Consider the following 20617-nt stretch of genomic DNA (forward strand, 5'->3'; position numbering starts at 1 on the left):
ATATTGTCAGACTTTGTAAATTGTTGTAAATCCAATGGGTATCAGTTGTACATCATAGGGTTTTCATTTGCACTTACCATTACTACTGAGATTGAGAATCTTTTCATGTGTTTATTCAGCATTCATATTTCGCCTTCTGTAAAGTGCCTTTACTAGTTTTTGCCCAATTTCCTATTTGGTGGTTTGTCTCTGTTTCCTATTAGATGAATGAATATATATTCCAAAAACAAATCCTTTGTCAAGGATTCCTTCATCCAATTTGTGCCTTTTCTTTTCATTTTTTTATGTGACTTTGGATGGGCAGAAATTCTTAATTTTAATGTAATAGAATTTATCATTCTTATATTCTAAGGCTAGTGCTTTTTATGTCTTGTTTAAGATTATCCTTGCATACTCTGATCTCATAAATATATTCTACTATATTTCCTCCTAAAAGTTTTATATTTTTGCCTCTCACATTTAGGTTTTTAACCTAATAAGTAATTTATTTTTCTGTGTCATGTAAGTTAGAGGTCCAATTTCATATGTGTCGTTGCAGTCTAGCTTTTACCCATTGATCTGCTGTGCCAGCTTTATCATAATTCAAGTATCCATATATGTGTATGTCAGTTGGGGGGTTCTGTACTCAGTTCCATTGGTTCATTTTCTTTGTACCAAAACTGTAGTCTTAATTACTACAGCTTAAAAATAAATCTTGATAAGGCAAGTTTGCCAATATTTTTTCCTCATGTATATCATGGCTATTTTGATGTTTTGCTCTATCATATAAATTTTAGAATCAACTTGTTAAACTCCACACAGACACAAAAAGAGTATTTGGGGATTTTATTGAAAGTACACAGAATCAATAAATCAACTTGGGGAGAAATGAAATATTTATTATATCAAGTATTCCAATTTCTCTTTGTATGTAAGGTAACTGTAAAATCTCCATAAACAGTTTTATAATTTTCTCCATAAACATCTTTCAAATGTATTTATCCCTAGGTACTTTACTTTTATGCTATATAAATGGCATCTTTTTAAATTATATACTTAAATATGTATTGCTATGTAGAGATATGCAATTAAATTTTGTATATTGACTTTAACTCCAACAAACTTACTAAACTCTCTTATTAATTGTCGTAATTTGTGGATGCTTTGGAGTTTTTATGTGGACCCACATATTATCAGCAATTATGACAGTTTCATTTCTTCTTTCCCATTTCTGATGTTGTTTTCCTGTCTTACTTCACTGACTACAATATCCAGTACAATGTTATATAGAGTTGGTGATAGTGAATGCCTTTTTTTTTTTTTAACATCTTTATTGGAATATAATTGATTTACAATGGTGTGTTAGTTTCTGCTGTATAACAAAGTGAATCAGCTATATGTGTACATATATCCCCATATCTCCTCCCTCTTGTGTCTCCCTCCCACCCTCCTTATCCCACCCCTCTAGGTGGACATAAAGCACCTGGCTGATCTCCCTGTGCTATGTGGCTTTTAAATCCCTTGATCTTAAAGGAAATGTACCCCGTGTCTCACTATTAAGTATGCTATTTACTATGGATTTTATATAGATACTCTTTGGGGGTGAAAGAAGTTTCCTTCTCTGCTTAGTTAAGGATTTTCCCACATATGGATGTTGAATTAGATGAGCATGTGTTTCCTATCCTTTAGTGTGGGCACTGTCTCCTGTCCCCTCTGATCCACAAGGAAACGAAAACTAAAGCTCAAGTTCTGGCTTCTACAAATGTCTTCAAAGACCAAGCCAGGTTCAGTGTTCCATTTCCATCTGACTTGCTATGTCCACTCAGATGTAGGCTTCCGTGAATGCCTTACTTTCCTGTTAGCCCAATGTGTTTTTTAAAAGAGATGTATTATGCCATTTGCAGCAACATGGCTGGACTTAGAGACTGTCATACTGAGTAAAGTAAGTCAGACAAAGACAAATATATGATATCGCTTATATGCAGAATCTAAAAAATATGGTACAAATGAACCTACTTACAAAACATAAATAGAGTCACAGACATAGAAAACAAACTTATGGTTACCAAGGGGGAAGGGGGGGGAGAGATAAATTGGCAGATTGGGATTGACATATACACACTATTATTTATAAAAGATGACTAACAAGAGCCTACTGTATAGCACAGGGAACTCTACTCAATACTCTATAATGACCTATATGGGAATAGAATCCAAAAAGAGTGGGTATGTATATATGTATAATTGATTCACTTTACTGTACAGCAGAAACTAACATAACATTGTTAATCAACTATACACCAATAAAAATTAAATTAAAAAGAGATGACATTGTATTTCATCTAGACATTTTGGTTGTTTTTACTGATGGGTGGTTCATCCATCCCCAAACAGCATATTTAGTCCCCTGTACAAGAAATAGAACTTTGCCTTTCTTTTCTGTCAGAATAATGTCTCTCACTTCTTTCAAAATTTTCTAGAAGTTCACCTCCTTTAGATTTTCTTTTTTATCATCCTCTTAAAATTTTAACCTTATTAAATCAAATTGTTTATGTCATTTCCCAAACCTTTACCACCCAACCTCATAACAGTTTTACACATTTTTTTTTTAAGATTAAGATTGGTCAATTATTTGCAACTACTCTTTTGTCATGTACTTAAGCATCTTCTTGTCTCATCTTAGAGGCTTTATTATAGTTTTAGTTCATGAAGACAAGAGATGTGCTCTTTATTCCTTCTGATCACCCCAGAACTCTGTAACTGCACATTCCAGTTGCTGAGTGCATTTTGTTTTTTCCTCAGTAAACCTGGTATGCTTTACAGTTCCACTCTTCTAACACTCGGAGAAGATATCACCAAAGAAAATATAACAATTCCTCTTAGGAACAAAGCTTTATTCCATAAAAATGTCTATACAAACTGAGATGTTCCTGGCAAAACTCCAAATCAGTAGGATATCTCATTCTCTCTCTCTGTCTCACTCTTTCTATTTTTAGTAAGAATTCCTGACCCCCCACGTTGTTCAACATTTTTTTTTCGTAGTACTTTTCACCTTCAGATATGTTATATAGCTTTCTTATTTGTTATGATTGTGTTTTAATAACTATCTCTCAAGCCCCCTCCCCATAGAAGATAAGTCCCACGAGGGCATGGACCTAACCTGTTTGGTGCATGATGTATCTCAAACAGTGCCTGACCTAGGGGAGCTGCTCAATAAATACTTGTGAATGAATGAATGGCATATAACATTTGCATAGACAAATGATAAAAATACAACTTCATGATTTACTTTTCTCAAAAGGTTTAATATTTTCTTAATCAGTGCTATTTTATTTTATGCTTTCAGATATCAACATGGCAGGGGAACCCAAACCATACAGACCAAAACCTGGAAATAAGAGGCCCCTTTCTGCACTTTATAGGTAAGTAAGCAAACACTATTTTATGATATGTAGTAGTGAAAAATTCTTGCAACTTTAAAAGGCAATATAATCTATAAGGAATCAAATATTTTGAAGAGCACTTCTAACTGGCATAAAGTACAACAAAATGCTGGTGGCCAAAATATATCAAGCAGCATTGGCAGCGATCTTGCCTAACCTTTTCATCTTTGCTTAAACAACCCTTCTACAAGATAGTCCTCTAATAAAATCTAATAAAAATCTCTCATGACTCTACCTAACAAGTGGTGCAAAGGTTAATATTTGTTAACTTCTGCATGCCATGTACTACATATATTTTACATATGTTATTTAATTTAATTTAATTTTCACAGCAATCCTGCAATGTAGATATTGTTACTCTCATCTTATAGATCAAGAAGCTGATATGCAGTTTCTTAGAGATCTTTCCTAGGTCACACCACTGGTAAATGATTGTGCCAATACTCAAACTCATGCTTTCTGATGCCATGCCCTGAATTCTTTCCAACAGATCATTCAGCCTCTTTGTTACAAAAGACATGTTCATTTCACCTCCATTTCACCAAAAAACAAATACAATCCTTCTCTTTTCTAGAGAAACATTAACAATTCCTTTAAACTTTCCTCATATATTTGGATATGAGTCAACTTAACACTCTGGTCTTTCTCCTCTACATGCCCCAGTTTATCAGTGTGTATGCCTATAATCTCAATTCCAGGTAGACGGAGTAGACTATACTTAGCATGTTTATTGTTCTATATATACTTCTACTAGGTTACAGAAAATTCAGTTGATTTGGAGAAGACGTTAAGATTAAACTCATAGAAATTTTGGTTCCTTTACAAATGGCCACTTAAAAAAAAAAACAGTCTCTGCCGCTAAGCCATATGTCCCACTTCATGTAGTTTTGCCATTGGTTTTTGTAATCTAAGTGCTGACTTTGCATCTCTCTCTGTTAAATTCCCTTTTGTTAGACTTAGCCAATTGTTCCAGGCTACTGAGATCTCCTATCTTCCAATTTATTTGGTCCTGTCCCAGATACATAATCTTCATTCTGTCAGTGTCCACATCCAAAAAGCTAATGTAAGTGCTGAGCAAGGCCCCCTTTTCCCTGATGTCATTTGGATAAAGGAGAATTGAGTTATACATATCAAAATTGATTATATTCTGATATAGTATAGCAAGAAGAGTGCTCAAAAGATAGTTTGGAGCTGTTTCCTTGTCTTTGTTCTCAGAAAATTAGAAAATCTCCTTTTCAGCCACTCACAGCTTCATTTCTCGGTCTATAAAATAAAAGGGTCAGAACTAGATGAGTTCTAAGGTCCTTTTCAAGCCTAATGTCCCAGGATTCTCTAATGTATGACCATCAGCGATCTTAAAAAATACATTGGAAATATATCTTAATTGCTGTTTTCACTTTGGCTGTGTACATTTATTTAATTTTAATAAAAATTTTTATATAAAAAGGGAAAGCTACAGAACATAACAATTGTTGATAATTGGTCATAAGGCAGTATTGATGTTAAAGGTCAGAGATGAAGTCATCAACAAAAGTCAAATGATGCTTTCTGTAACTTGTCTGAGGTAAAAAAGACAATGTTTAAAAAGCTGAGAAATGCAGATAATTTTTGATCAGATTGATTTTAAAATGTATGCATAGAGCTGCAGCTAATGCAGAATGTTTGAAAAGTCATAATTTCAATGATTACCAGAAGAAGCTGTCAGTGGCTTTTATTCTCATCAAAGAGCTACCACTGTCTGTGCGATGATGTTAATTTTTGTATTTTCCCTGTTCTTGGAGTGTTTTGATTTACTTACAAGAATAGAAGCTTATGACAAGAAACAAATGTCTTTTTAACTGTTATTTCTCTATTACTAAGTTCTGCTGAGTTGTGAATTCAGAAGAATTAGAAGCAGAAGTTTATTTAAATCTGATATATTGTATACAAATCACATTAGTGGGGAAATATTTATTTATCCTATTTTCATCTGTTTACACAAAAGAAGGCTGGGATGTTATGAAATTGCAAAACGATAACAGAGGGAACAAAAGAGAGTGAACGTGCAGCCTAGAAAGCCCTTTCATACACATGCTCTCATTCTTACATAAACTTAATAATAATAATACTTTATTTTTATGTAGACAAAATGTGTTTTCATAGTCATTATTCATCTGTTCACCACAGAACTCCACAAGGTTGGTATTATGTGCCTTGCTTTATAGATGAGAAAACTAAGTTTCCAAGAAAATAAAGGATTTGCCCAAAGAAAGGTAACAAGATTAGGAACTGAACACTGGTTTTCAGCTTTCAACTCTAAAGATCTTGCCACTTGATCACAACTCCCCATATTTACTGCTACCATCTAAACAATGCAGATTCTAAAAAGCAGAGATCCTGCCCACCAAAACCAATAATCAATTATGTTTCTGTCCAGGATTATCATGCCAGCCAGTGGCAAAAGAAAGCCTGCACACTGTACATAGTATAAGAACAAGAGTTACCACCAATCTGTGTGATCATAGGGCACAGGTTTTGAGCTTCAAGTTCTTTATCTAACATAATAGTTGTATACTTTTTCTTGATACTGTAAAATGGAATAATTGAGATGAAAGCACTTAGCTCATTGTGGGGAATATAGTAGCAGCTTGAAAAGGTGGTTTCTGCTTTCCTACTTTTTACATCTTTGGGTCTGTTTCCTTATCTGTAAAATGAAAGAGCTGGAACAATTTCATTTGTTCATTCATTCATTCTTTCATACAAGACATATTCATTGTGAGTCTACTATGGTTTAAACACTAAGGTGGCTGTTCTTCTAGATAAATGGCACAGAAAATGCCAAGGCTGAAGGGCAAGGAGAGAGCATAATAAAATAAAAGTAAACTATTTTTATGGTTATAGGTAACCTCTGATCTACCTTGTGCCCTAAACTACTATGTCTCTATATCTATTTACTCTATTAGGGATATCAGTGATCTGCTATCAGACTTTCTTCTTCATTTATGTCTATTTTACCTGCATCATCAACCACAAAGTAGTATTTACATAGAATATTCACTGAGACATTGATTTGATTTGTTACTTCTTTTAACAGGATTTTCAGTTTAGCCAAAGAAACTTCTCTAAGATTTTGTCATGTGCTAAGTTAACATGGTACACATAGAAGACACAATTTTTTAAAAACTGAGTAAAGCTTCAATATATTAATATCTTATACATGAGTTAGATATACATATAAATAAGGAACATAAATGAAGTATGCATACATTTCTACAAGGAAATAAATGAGAGAGTTATAGATTCTGCCTGGTGGACAGGGAGTGAAAAGTCTGGATGCCTCTAGAGCCAACTTCTGAACAAGCAGGCATTCACTCTGCAGCCAAAGGGGAAGAAGGGCATGCCAGCCAGAGAACATTTGCAGGGACACAGACACAGAGATGAAGATGAGCATCTCATGGTGAGAGCTAGGATAGAGCACTTGGACCACCATGTTATGGTGGCTCAGGCTGTCAGCATCCTTATCTGGCTGCTTATCAGACTAAGGACATTTGGCTTTTATTCTGCAGGCAACAAGAATCCATTTGGATATGACGAGTGACTGGAAATGGGGTATAAGTGAGAGTCACAGATATGTCCAAGGTTTCTAGGGGAATGCTCACATGATTCTGCCAAATAAATAGGAAAGGCATGATGAGCAGCAGCAGGGTCAGGCTTGGGGTTGGCGGAAGGAAGTAAAAAGAAATTATTGCAGTCTTGCACATGAATCCATAGAGACAGACAATTCATTAAAATAGCATTTATAATAAAAATGTCTCCTATTAGAGGCTATTTGTAAATGACACATAATTAATCATTTGTGAACATTCCATAAATATTGGACCTAGTCCTAATGGTGAATAGCAAATCCATTCTCTAGAAAGAATATTGTAACTTTTCATAAATTGCTGCTTCAAATGTGCTGTGTACATTACACAGTGTCTATGGTGCTGTGAAATAAAGTGAGTTTCCCAGCATGCCAAGTTCCAATTAATGCTAAACAATTGTTAAATAAGAATAACTGTATGATGATTTTGCTTCTGCTTGCAAAGGAGACAGACCTTTCCTCTCTGATGTGAATAAAGCTGACAACCAGGGCACACAGATATTATTTATCAGAGCTGAACAGCACAGGTTTTAACACCAAGAGGAAGCCCCCTGGGTCACAGGGGGCACAGCTCAGTGAGACACATAAAACATCAAGTTTCATCCCACTCATTTCATGGATATTACTATATTATTCCCAAACATGGTTTTATTGCTGTATACAGTTGTTTTTCATAGCAACCTTCTCACCTCACAGAGATGACCATGGGAATCAGGATTGCCAATGCAAGTACCTTTAAGACTCCTTAAGATTGTCACAAGGTAACCTATAGTATTACAATTTTAAGATCACCACATTTAGAGGTGATAGCCATGAATGCGGGTTACATTATAGGAATGTCAATGATCAAAAAACTTTCAGAGTGTGAGCCGAGTAAGGTGACTCTACAGCAAAACATCTCTGGTAATTTGTTTACCACTTGACCTACATGAGTTGTATTTTCATCATTCATGGTAACTCTGGCACATCATGGGAAAGGGGGACCCTCAGGTGACCCACAGTGTCTCATAGAACCTTGACAATAGAAATGAAAGCAATAGAAGCTAATTTCAGCTAATGCTAAATACCAAACATCATTATGGAGGAAAAATGGCCGGGACATCTCCACTGCATTAACTTGCTCTGTTTGCTGAGAAAGTTTACCAATTAGCTATTGATTATTATTATTTTATTTACATCTTCTTTTATAATGTCAAGGATAAAACACCTTCACTTTCAGAAGTTTAATCCTTCTGGTGTCAGTGCCTCCCTTTGCACCGGTAAAGGCATCCATTTCACCTGCCTAGTCAGGTGAGCTCACTCAGGAAGCCATCTAGGAATGGGCTCTGTGGTTTTTAAATGGACTGTGAGGAGGACAGGGAAATGTACTCCTACCCCCTGCACTAATGCATCCTGTCCTGAAATGTATACAAGCCCAGCACTGACATGCCTACAAGGTTCAACTTAAAATTCAGTTGTTGCTGGGTCTGTGTAGCAACTGCGATCTCTTTTTTGCTCCTGATCCAATCTTTCCTGGGCAACGAACTTACTGTCATGAAAAGTGTAGTTGCCAATATCCACAAGAGAAAATACACACAAAACAGTGTTTACTTCTAAAACTCAAAGCTGAACATCCATATATCTGGGTAACTGAGGGTGTCTTCTCTTTAATTCACACTTCCCAAGCAAACCTAAAATGCTGCTGAAGCAGAAAAGGTTCCAAACATTCACTTTGTGGATGCTTCAATATTGTGCATATGATTGATGAAGAGAGGGTTAAGTGGCCTGGATCCTAAAACTGGCAAAGCTTCACCAGTGGTTCGAATTGGATCTCTTATTCCTTAGCTTTTCCAGCTGCATAAAGGAAGAAGAAAAGTTTCCTGAAAGATGATATGTGTTTAAGGAGCCTGGAACTGTTACAGATGTTTTCCATGTTTTGGTTATTCTCATTATTATGATGATTCAAAGAAAAGGTCTATAATAAAGTATTCTAAGAAGTTACTTAAAATGAGCTGTGAGCTATGATAATGTTGCTAAAATTTGCACAGTTAACTAAACAGGTTAATGTTTCTTATAACTGCCTAAAGAGGAGACTTAAAAAAAAGATTACACTTACTTATAGTATATACCTCGTATTTCAATACTAAGTGAATGTAATTTATAAACCTTTTAATGTGAAATGTGTAAAAGAAATGCTGACACAATACCCATTAAAATAGTTCTGCTGCAGGCAATTCTCTGCTAGGTTAAAGGATGACCTATTTGCAGTCTTCTGTTATGTTTTTAATGCATAAATATCCATGAATATTTTCTTGCATATAGAAAGAATATGGTACTGGTATAAGGAGACTGGATGGTACAGTCCTTGATGCAGAGAATTCATCTTTAAGGCTTTTTGAAACATTACAGTTCTATTTGTTTGATTTGAGGCAATTTATGATAAAATCAAAGGAAGCAAAACGACACAACAAATTTTAAGAAGAGGTAAGAGCCAAGAACAAGATATGAGTTAGGAGTGGGGTGGGTGGGTAGGATCAGGCAAATTATACTTAGAAAATGTATGTAATAATAAGGTATTAAAATTGGGCATCAAACTTATCCATGAGATTCCTAGCAGTCAGTGCAAAAAAAGGGTACATGATAATTTACGTAATCATCTATTAAAAGAGAGTACTCCCATCTGTGATGAGAAACTATTTTTTCCCTAATTCTCTCTTCTGAGAGAATTATTAATCGCATATGAAATCATCTAAACAGCATAGTAGATACCACCCTCAGTAGCAGTTATACAATACACACACATGCACACACACACACACAAAATATTTTTAAACTAATGGGAGTTTTATTATGAAGTCTCTCAGCAAAAGCCAAGGATAAACTGCAGTAGAACAAGCCACACAGTCTTTCTTTCTGCTTCTCCCAAAGCAATTTACCATCCTGGGACAAACTGCATGAAACTCAGAAAGAGTGATGTCCCAAGATGGCTAGATCTGTAGAGCAGCCTCGGCTCAAATCACCCACATAGCTGCATGCTGGGAGAAGAGGGCTGAGCCCTTGGTTTTCTTGTCTACCCAGCCCCAGAGACTGGAAGAAAAAAGACCATGCTTAGATGTTTATGACCTTTCACACAGGGGTCTCTTGACCTGTTACTTAATATTCTTCCTCTGTAATTGGGAGAAATGGAAAAGGAATGATAAACCTAGCATGGGAGAGAAAGCACTGAAATTTCACCTCATCCTCACAGTTGGCAGGTGTAGATTAAGACACACAACTCTTTTCTTCTAGCTGGTAGTTTTACCGTACTTTAGAAGCTCCTGCCTGTCATGAAATAGTTGCTTTCTTTCATTTGTGAAAACGGGGTTTTCTGTTGAATCAAAGCCTCCTCATCAAGAGGACTCAGGTGTTATTGTCTTTGTGTTATATATTCCCTGTGTCTCACTCTGTGTTTTTCATGCTTTCATGATGGGGTGTTAGAGTTAGAGCACTGACAGTAACACTGCTGGTCCCCACCAGAGCATAGGAGGATGGTGAGAATCTCTCATGGCTGGGTCACTGGGGAAGTGCTCCCTGCCTGGGAGGAAGGTGCTTTCTGGATTTTACCTTCCAAAAGACATCTTGCTTGGTCACAAGATGGAGTGTCTTCACTATCAGTGCTGATTTCATTCTTTTATTTTTTTGATCATTACAGTAACCTGTTATTTTAGGATAGCCCTTGGTATAGAATTTAAGGTCCTGAGCTTCTAATCTAAGTTGTTTGTGTTTATTTTTGAAGAGTTAGTTTATTCCTCTTTTGCCCAAAAGGGCTCATATCATTTCCATCTTCTCAATCCATACATAAATTAAAAATTCCAGGATATGTTGCCCATTCCACAAGATTACATGGAAGGGAGCATGAAAAAAACTGAAATGTGTCTAAAGTCCTATTTTTTAAACAAATCAGATTAAAGCCTAAAAAGCTTTAATGTGGGAGTGGTACCCTCTCTTTACACTGTTTTCAATATAATTAAAAACAAAATCTTCTCCAAACCCAGAAATCCTCTGCACAAAATTAGTAGAGAAAGAAAGCACTTATTATTGAATAAGCATTAATCCAGAATGCCATACACATCACAGGTAATCCACTAAGAGATTACAAAAACAGAAAGAAATCTCACTCTTTTATATCCTGAAACAGCTATAACCCATTTCATACATGTTCTCAGGATATACCATAACTATTTCTCAAGTAAGAGGCCTGACAGCACCATTCATCATGCATAGTTCATTGTAATTCCACCAGGTAATTAGGGTGACCATATGTGTTAACCAATTAGTAGTTGGATTTATCCGGAGGAAAATTAACCTTCTCATATCTTTGTGACAGGTAGTAGTTTCACACCTTGGAACACCTAAATTAGGCTCCTACCTTCCCACAGAAATGGGGAGATAGGCGTGCTATCTCCCTTGATACTTAAATTTCAAAGAGATGGCTCCTGGGTCCTAGAGAATAGACACGTCTAGGTCATAAAGCCCTATCTAATCTTCAAAATAATTTACATACATTTCAAAGAAAGAAGAAAGTCCTTACAATGACAAGTTTTCTAAAGTAAATGCTCAAAAGGAGGGGAGGGAAATCTCTTCCCTTATTTTCAAGAGGAAGTATTAAGTTTTAAGTTCTTAGGTTTTTGTCTCAATTTTTTAAAGTACAATTGAGAGTGATAATTAAGGACTGGCTTGTGTTAGACTGATGGAAAGCTCCTTTTATTACACTCCTGCCCCAGAGGTTCACCTTTGTACTGCCCCACTGACTGCTCCTCTGAAGCACCAGGGCTTCTGTAACATTCCCATCACACATAGGAGGATGCTTTATGACCAGTCTGACTGCTTATTTTCTAACAACTGGAAAAAAAGTAAGAAGAAAATTGCCATGGTGTAGAGGAATGTCTGAGCCCATACAAAATGAGGAGAGGAGAGGATAAAATGAATATGTATAATATAGATGGATGTGATTGGATTAGTGAGAAATTAAATAGCTCTTTTTCCTCTATCGTATTGTCTCACCTTTGCAATGTCATTGTTTTTTTAAACCACATATGGCTATTTAATAAAATTAACTAATTTTACCATCTTTATAAAAAAGTATCTTATAAAAAAATACTTTATAAAAAAGTATTTTCCCCTGGTCAATTAAAGTTTGAAAATATCACAAATTGTAAGGTAATAGAAAATGTTGATTTATAGAAAGATTTATTCTGAAGTTTTAATTATAAGCAGGTTCTGCACAATAAAAAAGTGAAGTTTATAAGTTTGTTATAAACTTTGGTTGACTTTAAATATATTAATTAGAAAATAGTCCACAATTTTCTTGTAAAAATTACATAAAACTTTTGATGCCTTTGCAAGAATAATTCTTCTGACTGAGTTAAGTACTAAAAAACAAATGCTTCCTTTTTTGATATCTAGACAGATGAGGGCAAAAAATGCAACATAGTCTCACCAGATTATCAGTCAGCTGTGTATGATAAATTCTTTGAACAAAAATTCATCTTTTTGGAAATTAATTGACTCTATTAAACTTTCAAAATTCCTTTCTAGTGGAATGATGACATGATTGATAATTCATCCTATTGGTATTGTTAAATATCAGAATAGAGCACTGGGGGATATCCTTCCAAATTGAAGTATTGAAATGTATTTCATGTATGTTTATTCTGTGCTGGAATCAAAGGACAAGGAGCTTGTTCTGAGTTAAGAACAATACATTGCAAATGAAACTGAGTTGCTGTATAGTTTGCACTTTAGTATTTGTTTGAAATATCTTCTCTCCAGCAAAATCTCCACTTATGTTTCAGAATTACTCAGTCTGAAAAGATATTAGTGGTCATGAGAAGGTGCACTGAATTGGAAGTTTGGAAACCTGCAACCACGTCCTGTGTCTGCTACTACCTGCCCATGCCACCTATGTAATTATAAGCAATCTAACCTCTTTTAAGCCCAGTTTTCTCATAATAACATGAAGGAATCGTTAAATCATTTCTTACTTTATTCCCATTTCTAACATTCTCGGATCTTGCTATTTACTTTCTAATCCAGAGAGTAAGGTAAGGCATAGGTGCTTCATTATCAAGTTTATGTCTTTATTCCTTCAAACGCTATCCAGTATCTGAAAATATTCATATCTTTTGACTAAGTAATTCGATTTCTGGAAGTATGTCTAAGTAAATAATCCCAAATATTTAAAAATGTAAAAAAAAAAGAAATTATTCCCAGATGTTCTTTGCAGTTTTATTTATAATATTGAGTAATCTGATTTGACCAAAATATTATGCAGTAATGGATATGACACATCCAGTAGATGGAATGTTCACAAGGTATTCAAGTTACAAGAGAAAAGATTTAAGATATGAGTAGAAAAATAAAGCAAAATTATATACACAGCATATATAATAGCATCTAATTACATAAACAGTATGTATTATAGAAACAGAAAAACAAAACTACGTACAAATGAAACAAATATATGCAGAGAAAAAAATAGAGGTCAATATATTAGCTGTAATTGTCTTTGGACAGTGAGGATATGGATAATATTTTTATTGCAACTTTAGTACCTAATGCAAATTTTCTTTAATGAGAATTTTCTAACCAAAAGGAGAGAGAAACAGATTTTAAAAGCAGATTTTACCAGTGGTAGATGATAAACACAAAAGCACTCACGCAGGCAAGAATGAGGAATTTTGTGTTCAGTGTTGTGTAAAACCAGTTAAACAGATACAGCCCTTCATCTTTAGAACTAGACTCTTAGTCATCATGGTTATTAAAATGTTAATTTTCTAAAAGGGCAACTTCATTAACATTTGTCTTACAGTTCAACTCGGGCCAACAGCCCTACATGGAGAAGTGGTCCCTGCCAGGGCTAACTGCAGGATTAGGAGTGCACAGTGCAGAGAGGAGTGGAAGGATCAGGGTGCAGGGGGGAGAGCAGCTGAAGTCATCTGATCTTCAAAAACAAAAAAGTCAAACTTTATGAGCCCTTAAAGTGGTGCAATAAAATAACTAATCATGAATGCATGGGGATGGCAGTTCTTCTGACTACAGATTAGTGAGCCAGTAGTAAGACAATGGTGCTTGCCTGACAATAACTGTCCCCTTGTACTTAAAGCTGTATTTCAGCCACTTTGCTGCTGCTGCTGCTGCTGCTGCTTTAAAAGGGCATAGTGTAGTGAGCTACAAATAGTAACAGAATAGTTTTGAATAAAGCGCAGGTTATAGCCTCAGTGTGCAGTGTGTAGTATATGACAGAAAGAGAAGGCAGAGGTTTTGTGTTCCTGACTCTTAACAGAGAGAATCTATCATTGCAGGACAGCTAGTCATAATGAGTCTGGGTACAGTAAATGTATCAGGATGTACTTTTAAGAAAATGATACACCAACCAATAGCTAAGTTTGAAAAGGAAGCAGAGGATGGCCCACAAAATACAGATAATCATGTGTGAAATAGCATTTTGAGTTGGATTGCCTAGCAACTGTTACAGGCACCTTAAGTGCTATTCTTACTAACATTATCCACAACATCAGGGTGAAGGCATTATTATGATATTGTGACAATTCTAGAAGAACTTAAGCAGAACTGTAACTTCTAATTGCTTGATTTGCTGAAGACTTTGTTTTTCTCATTTTTTTTACTCTTTATTAAGTACACTCAATATAGCACATCCCATGTTTAGAAGGTTGAGAAAAGAAATATTATATGATTAGTATTTGAAAATACAAACTAAATTGAGTGTAAAAATGTTGAAATATGTGGCATGAAAAAAACCCATAAAGATACTGTGAAAGAAATAAGTAATACCAGGCATCCATTTTAACTGAAAAATCAAACATAGATTTTTGTAATATAATGCTGAAGAAATAAAAAGCAAGAAAAAAATAGCTTTGTGTAGAGATGAGAATAATGTGGGAAGGCAGTTATCAGACAGATATTGTATACTCAGTCTGGCCAGAGAGAGCTGTCATCCAGTGGCCAAGTTATGAGTATTGGGCATAGACCCAGATCCAGAACAAAGCTCCAGTCCTGGAATATTGACTGAAAAAGTCTGGGAAGGCAACTGCACAACCCAGTCAGCTGGTCTCCATGATGGATCTTGAGATAGCACCACTAGAATTTATTAGGAGCCAAGAGAGAAAGCAAATGTTAGCCACAACTCAAAATGATAGAGACAGAGACAGAGAGAGAGAGAGAGAGTCAGAGAGAGATGAAAGACAAAATAAGAATTTCACATGGGGTCAGCCCTAAGAGTATATGGTAGAATGATGGAGAGTTGGGGAAGAATTTCTGATCCCAGCAATTTTGAATGGACCACAAAATCTCAAGCCTCGAAGAATGACTTATCTCTAAGCCTCTATAAACAGAGCTGGTTCAGGGATTGACCAAATTCAGCCTATATTAGAGACACTTAGTGGGCTTAATGGAGGAGAAGAAAACACAGATTCACTGATACAATCATTCATCAAGTAATTAACAAAACACCTACTGGAGTTTGTTCTGGGAACTGAGAATATATCAGCTAACCAAATGTGTAAGAATCCCTGACCTGGTCTTCAAGTGTGGGGTAAGTGATAATAAACAAAAATAAACAATGAAATTAACCATAAGTTAGAAGGTAGGTGTTAAAGAAAATGTAAAGCAAGGAAGGAGGTATAAAGGAGTGGGAAGGGGATAAGTGTTGCAATTTGCAATAGGGTGGTCCATGAAGACCTAGCTGAGAAGGTAACATTTGAGAAAAGATTTGAAGGAGGTGATAAGCAGGTAAGGTTTTACCTGGGAGAAAAGTGCCCTGTGCAGAGCAACTAGCAGCACGAAGGCCCTAAAGCAAAAACATACCCATGTGGTTAAGAAAAAGCAAGGAGGCCAATTTTCCCCAAGCAAATGGTAGAGATTTAATGGGGGGCACCAAGTCATGTAAAGCCTTGTAGACCATTGCAGTTCTTTGGCTTTTACTCTGAGTGAAAAGGAGGGTCTTTGGAAGGTTTTAAGCAAAGGAGTACCATGACAGGACCTAAATTTTAAAGGGTCACTTTAGCTTTATGTTGAGAACAGGTTATAAAAGAATGAGGGAGGAACATGGGAAAACAGGCAGGAGATTTTGGTGACTCAGATGAAGTGGTAGCATCTGAGATGAAAACAATGGTTATGTTATGGATATATTTTGAAAGAGAGCCAACAGACTTACTGACAGATTGAATGTGGACTGTAAGAGAAAGTACAGAGTCAAGGATATTATTTTCCACTGCTAAGTAAAATTTACTGGCTTAAAAAATGTATTATTTGTCATATCCAGCAATCTGAGCTGAGTTCAGTTTAGTAGTTCTGTTCTGTGTGGGGTCCAAGATGGCTTCTACACTTACATATCTGGTACCTCAGCTGGGGCTAGCTAGAACAGCTGTGGTGGCTGAGCATCTTTCTCCACATGGTTTTGCCCTGCAGTAAGCTTAGACTTTATCACAGCACAGTGGGCTCAGATTAGTCAGAATTTCACATAGTGACTTAGTTCAAGAAGGAAGAAGATGTTGCCTATCTTTGTAAAATCTGGGTTGGAAATTGTACAATGTCACATCTGTCACATATTCTATTCATCAAAGCAAGTCACAAGGCCAGTCCATATGTAAGATGAGGAGCATAGACTTCACCTCTTGATGGGTGGAGAGAAGGAACTGATGATGGCCAGACTGTCTACCATAGATGTTTCCAAGGATTTTGGACTGAGCATCTGGACATATGAAGTTGCAATTAAGTGAGCCAAGGAATACTCACAGCAGAGGTTACAGTAAGACAAGGTAGGTGGTAGAGATTAGAAGTGTAGCTTTTGGACATACTAAAGTTGAGATATCTATTAGGCATCCAAGTGAAGATGTAAAGTAGACAGATGAATACCCAATCGGGAGTTCAGTGGGAGGTCTGGACTGGGTGTCCACATCTGTGAGTCATCAGTATGTAGATGGTACTCAGAGCCAAGAGACTGGATGAGAGCAAACACCAAAGGAATAACTAAAGATCGAAAAGACAAGAATTCCAAGAAGTGGGCTCTGGAACACACTAATATTTGAAGTCAGGAACTAGCAAAGGAGACTCAAAAGAAACAACTAGTGAGATTGTTACACTAAGTGATATGAAACCCAGAGGAGAAAATATTTTCGGGAAGAAAAAATCAACTGGGTCAGCCATTCAAAGGTCATGTTAAACTAATAATTCACCAGTGGACTCAGCATTGTGGAAACCATTGCACTCTTTAACAAAACTGTATCCATCAGGTTTGGGGTCATGGCTAGATCCTGCACAGTTAACTCAGGGAGCTGCCCAGGAGAGTCTGGGACCTGGAATTATAAAACCATGCTCTTGTAAGACAGCCATAGCTGTAGAGTTAGAGGGACACTATCATGAATCCCTGCCCTAAAACACAGCCTAGCCAGTCAGTTGGAACTTTCAACACAATCCAGGAGGACATAATGTTGAGTAGCCCAGGCAGACAATTTGCATCACACAATTTTGTCAGCATGTGGCCGTGGGCGTCATTAAATTCTGACATTAAGAGCCAGAATTTTTTCTAAACCAGAAGGATGGAGAGCTGTGTCTGAGAGGGCCCGAGGTTACAAAGACAGGAACTCAGGCAGGAGATTATCTGCCAGACAAGTTTGTCACTGGGAAGAGAAGAAACACAGTTAAGCAACACATGCAAACATGAGTTATTGTTTCCAAGCCTGTATCAGACATTAGCTACAACTTAAGCTAAATGAACTTCAAGTGTTTGACTAAGACAGGGCAGAGGAGAGAGGTGAGGTTGCACCTGGGACCAAAGCGGGTGTGAGAAAGTGGGGCACAGGTGAGCAGTGTGGGCTGGAGGGAGGCCGGGTGGTGGGCAGGGGAGGCAGGTGAGGACAAAAGTCGACTGCTCATCTCAAGCTACTGGGGCAGCCCCACAAATACATGTGTTATGTCATTTAGCACCAGTCACACTCTGAACAACTTATTGTGACTGGCAATCAAAAGACCGCCCAGAAATGTATTGGCTCTGATAGTTTCATTTAAAATGGAGGAAAAAAGATAAATGACATTAGAATTCTGCAAAGAGCAGGGCTGAGGATTGAGATGGGAAGCTGGATAACTCTGTGACTGATTACCGGCCTCTCTCGACTGTGCTCTTGGCAGATGCGCAGTTTCTCTGTAAGATTTAACAGCTATTAGCAAGTAACTAAAGAAGACAATTGAAAGAGACAGCTGAGCAGCCACTTGCTAGTTTTTCTTAAATTTACGTCCCTTCACTACATAGGGTTGGAACTGAGATGAGCAAATCTTCCAACGTGAAAATAATTGTGTTTGAAAGTATCTCTTTTCAGAAAATCATTTTTCTTATTTTAATAGAAACATCCAAACATCCAGAGTTGTGTGCATTCCCCTGCAATGTGAGGTATGATGAGGTTGACTGTGGAATCATAACAGAGCAGGGCTGAGACACTCTACTCTGCCTTGGCCAAAAAGCTACCATCCCTACCCCTAGCTCCACTCCCAGTTGGAGAAAGAGTTTCAAGGCTCCCAGGGGAATCTGCCAATGGTTAATGATCTTTCTTACCAGGAGATTCCTCTTTATTCTTCACCTTCATTCCTCTTGCCATGGATCAAGCCTCCCGGTAAAGTTATGAAAGAACATTACGACTGTCCAAGGGAGATGAGCCCTGCAGCCTCAATTTCCAAGGGGGCAAAAGTCATAACTGTGAGTGTCAAAACTGCCACTGAGATTCTTCGTTGATACCACAGCCATCCATTAACTTGTTCCTGGGGTCAGCAGCGCAGATGGTGGTAACCGCAAATAGAATGTACCAAGGGGCCTGATGAGAGCCCTAAGCAGAGATTTCAATTGAGCATGAAAGCCCTTGAAAAAGGTATCACAGGAAATAAAGGGAAAAGCTTTTTTTTTTTTTTTACTCCAGAGTAATGGAATCCATTGTAGCAAATTCCACCACAGGAGCTGGCTCTCTACAGCTTTGAGGTGAATTTTACGTCCTCTAATGATCAAAAAATAACATATAGGAAAATGGTAAAGATACACTATCATATGAAGAACTGAAAGTCTTAATCAGACTGCCTGATTTATCGTCCTGCTCTATGACTTTCCAGGTTAATAGATCTTGGGGAAATTACTCGATCCCTCTCCGGCTCTGTTTCTTATGTATAAAATATATGATAATGGTACCAACTTCACAGGGAGGTTATGAGGATTAAATGTATTAAAATGCTGAAATAGTATGTCAGATTCAGAATATTGGCTATTATTACATATGTGACATTAGGTATACATTATTATTTGTACACATTGGTATATGTCTAGAAATCTAGGTTTCACTGCAGACTTTATACCTCTTTATTCCTTTTGTAAGTTTGAGCAAATTTCTGTGCCTTCTATTAGTGCAAAGTTGGTAAATACATATTTGGACACCATTCTTCTTTCTCTTCCTATTTCTATCACAGACATAGGTTAATTACAGCACTGTTACACCCTGAGACCTAAATATGTTTTAGAATTCTTGTCAACATGTTGTTCCCAGCAGCCACCATCAATTAGTCCACATTGATATGAAAATTAAAGCTTATTTGACCTCTCAGATTTAGGGCATACAAGCTTTTAGGGAAACGATAGTTCCCATTCTTAGCCACCCCAGAGTATCCCACTGCAGTCTCATCCCGGAGCTCTGCTTTGCCACAAATTTCTCAGTGTGGTTGACAGGACACAGAAAAAGGCTACACATGGGATAATCCTTGAGCCTCTATTCTAACATTACACCATTGTAGGTAGCCAACCCTGGAAAAACACCATGGTTGGCACGAGAATGCTCAGAGTGCTGCTTATGATCAGTAGACAACAGTGTCTTGAACTCTTGTTCCATCAAAGACACTGACTGATGATGTGAACTCAGACTTTGGGCAGATGGAGATGAGGAGGTTGGTGCCTGCGCAGCCCAGTGCTCCTTCCCAAGCCGGGCACCAAGGAGGTTGTCCTTCCTAACAAGCCTCTTGTATTGCTCCCCACAGCAAGGGCTCCTAGGCATCCGGGCCCTGGTCAGTCGGCACAGAAGACTGGGCTGCCTTTGCTTTTATTTTTTCTTGTTAGGTGAGGAGAGAAGAGCCAAAAGAATAAGTACCATAGACAGATTCCGACATTCACTGAATGTCAAAGAACTCACCTATGAATATCCGGTTCCTGTTACATAAAGAAAACTCTTATGTGTTTGTTTTGTTTTGTTTTGTTTCTTTTTTTTTTTTTTTTTTTTTGCCTTTTGGTTATAAATGAATTTTTAAGAATACTGACAGAATTGTTTTATTTTTTAATGTTCAGTAAAGGACAGCATCTAAGAATCACCTTACAAGTACTTATCTTTGATCAAAATCATAATTTTTTGCTCATATTTAACCACTTACTTTGAAAAAAAAAGCCTGTTTAAATTAGAGGACCTTGGAATGATGAAAATGTCATGTGGATGTGTTTAGATTACAAATGGCTAATGATGAAATTTAGGCTAAATTTTAAATATCAAAATAAGATTCCTATAATCCTTAAGAA

General features: G+C 36.8%; 1 protein-coding gene across 1 annotated transcript in view; it reads left to right on the forward strand.

Moving 5' to 3' along the window:
- RALYL (RALY RNA binding protein like) overlaps positions 1-20617 on the forward strand; it is a 532902-nt gene that overhangs the window by 391682 nt on the left and 120603 nt on the right. Inside the window, exon 3 of the mRNA XM_068525481.1 lies at positions 3326-3401. Within this exon, the coding sequence (XP_068381582.1) occupies positions 3326-3401 (76 nt within the window). The remainder of the gene's footprint in view (positions 1-3325; positions 3402-20617) is intronic.

The sequence above is a fragment of the Eschrichtius robustus genome, chromosome 17 (assembly GCF_028021215.1).
Source record: "Eschrichtius robustus isolate mEscRob2 chromosome 17, mEscRob2.pri, whole genome shotgun sequence".
Taxonomy (NCBI): domain Eukaryota; kingdom Metazoa; phylum Chordata; class Mammalia; order Artiodactyla; family Eschrichtiidae; genus Eschrichtius; species Eschrichtius robustus.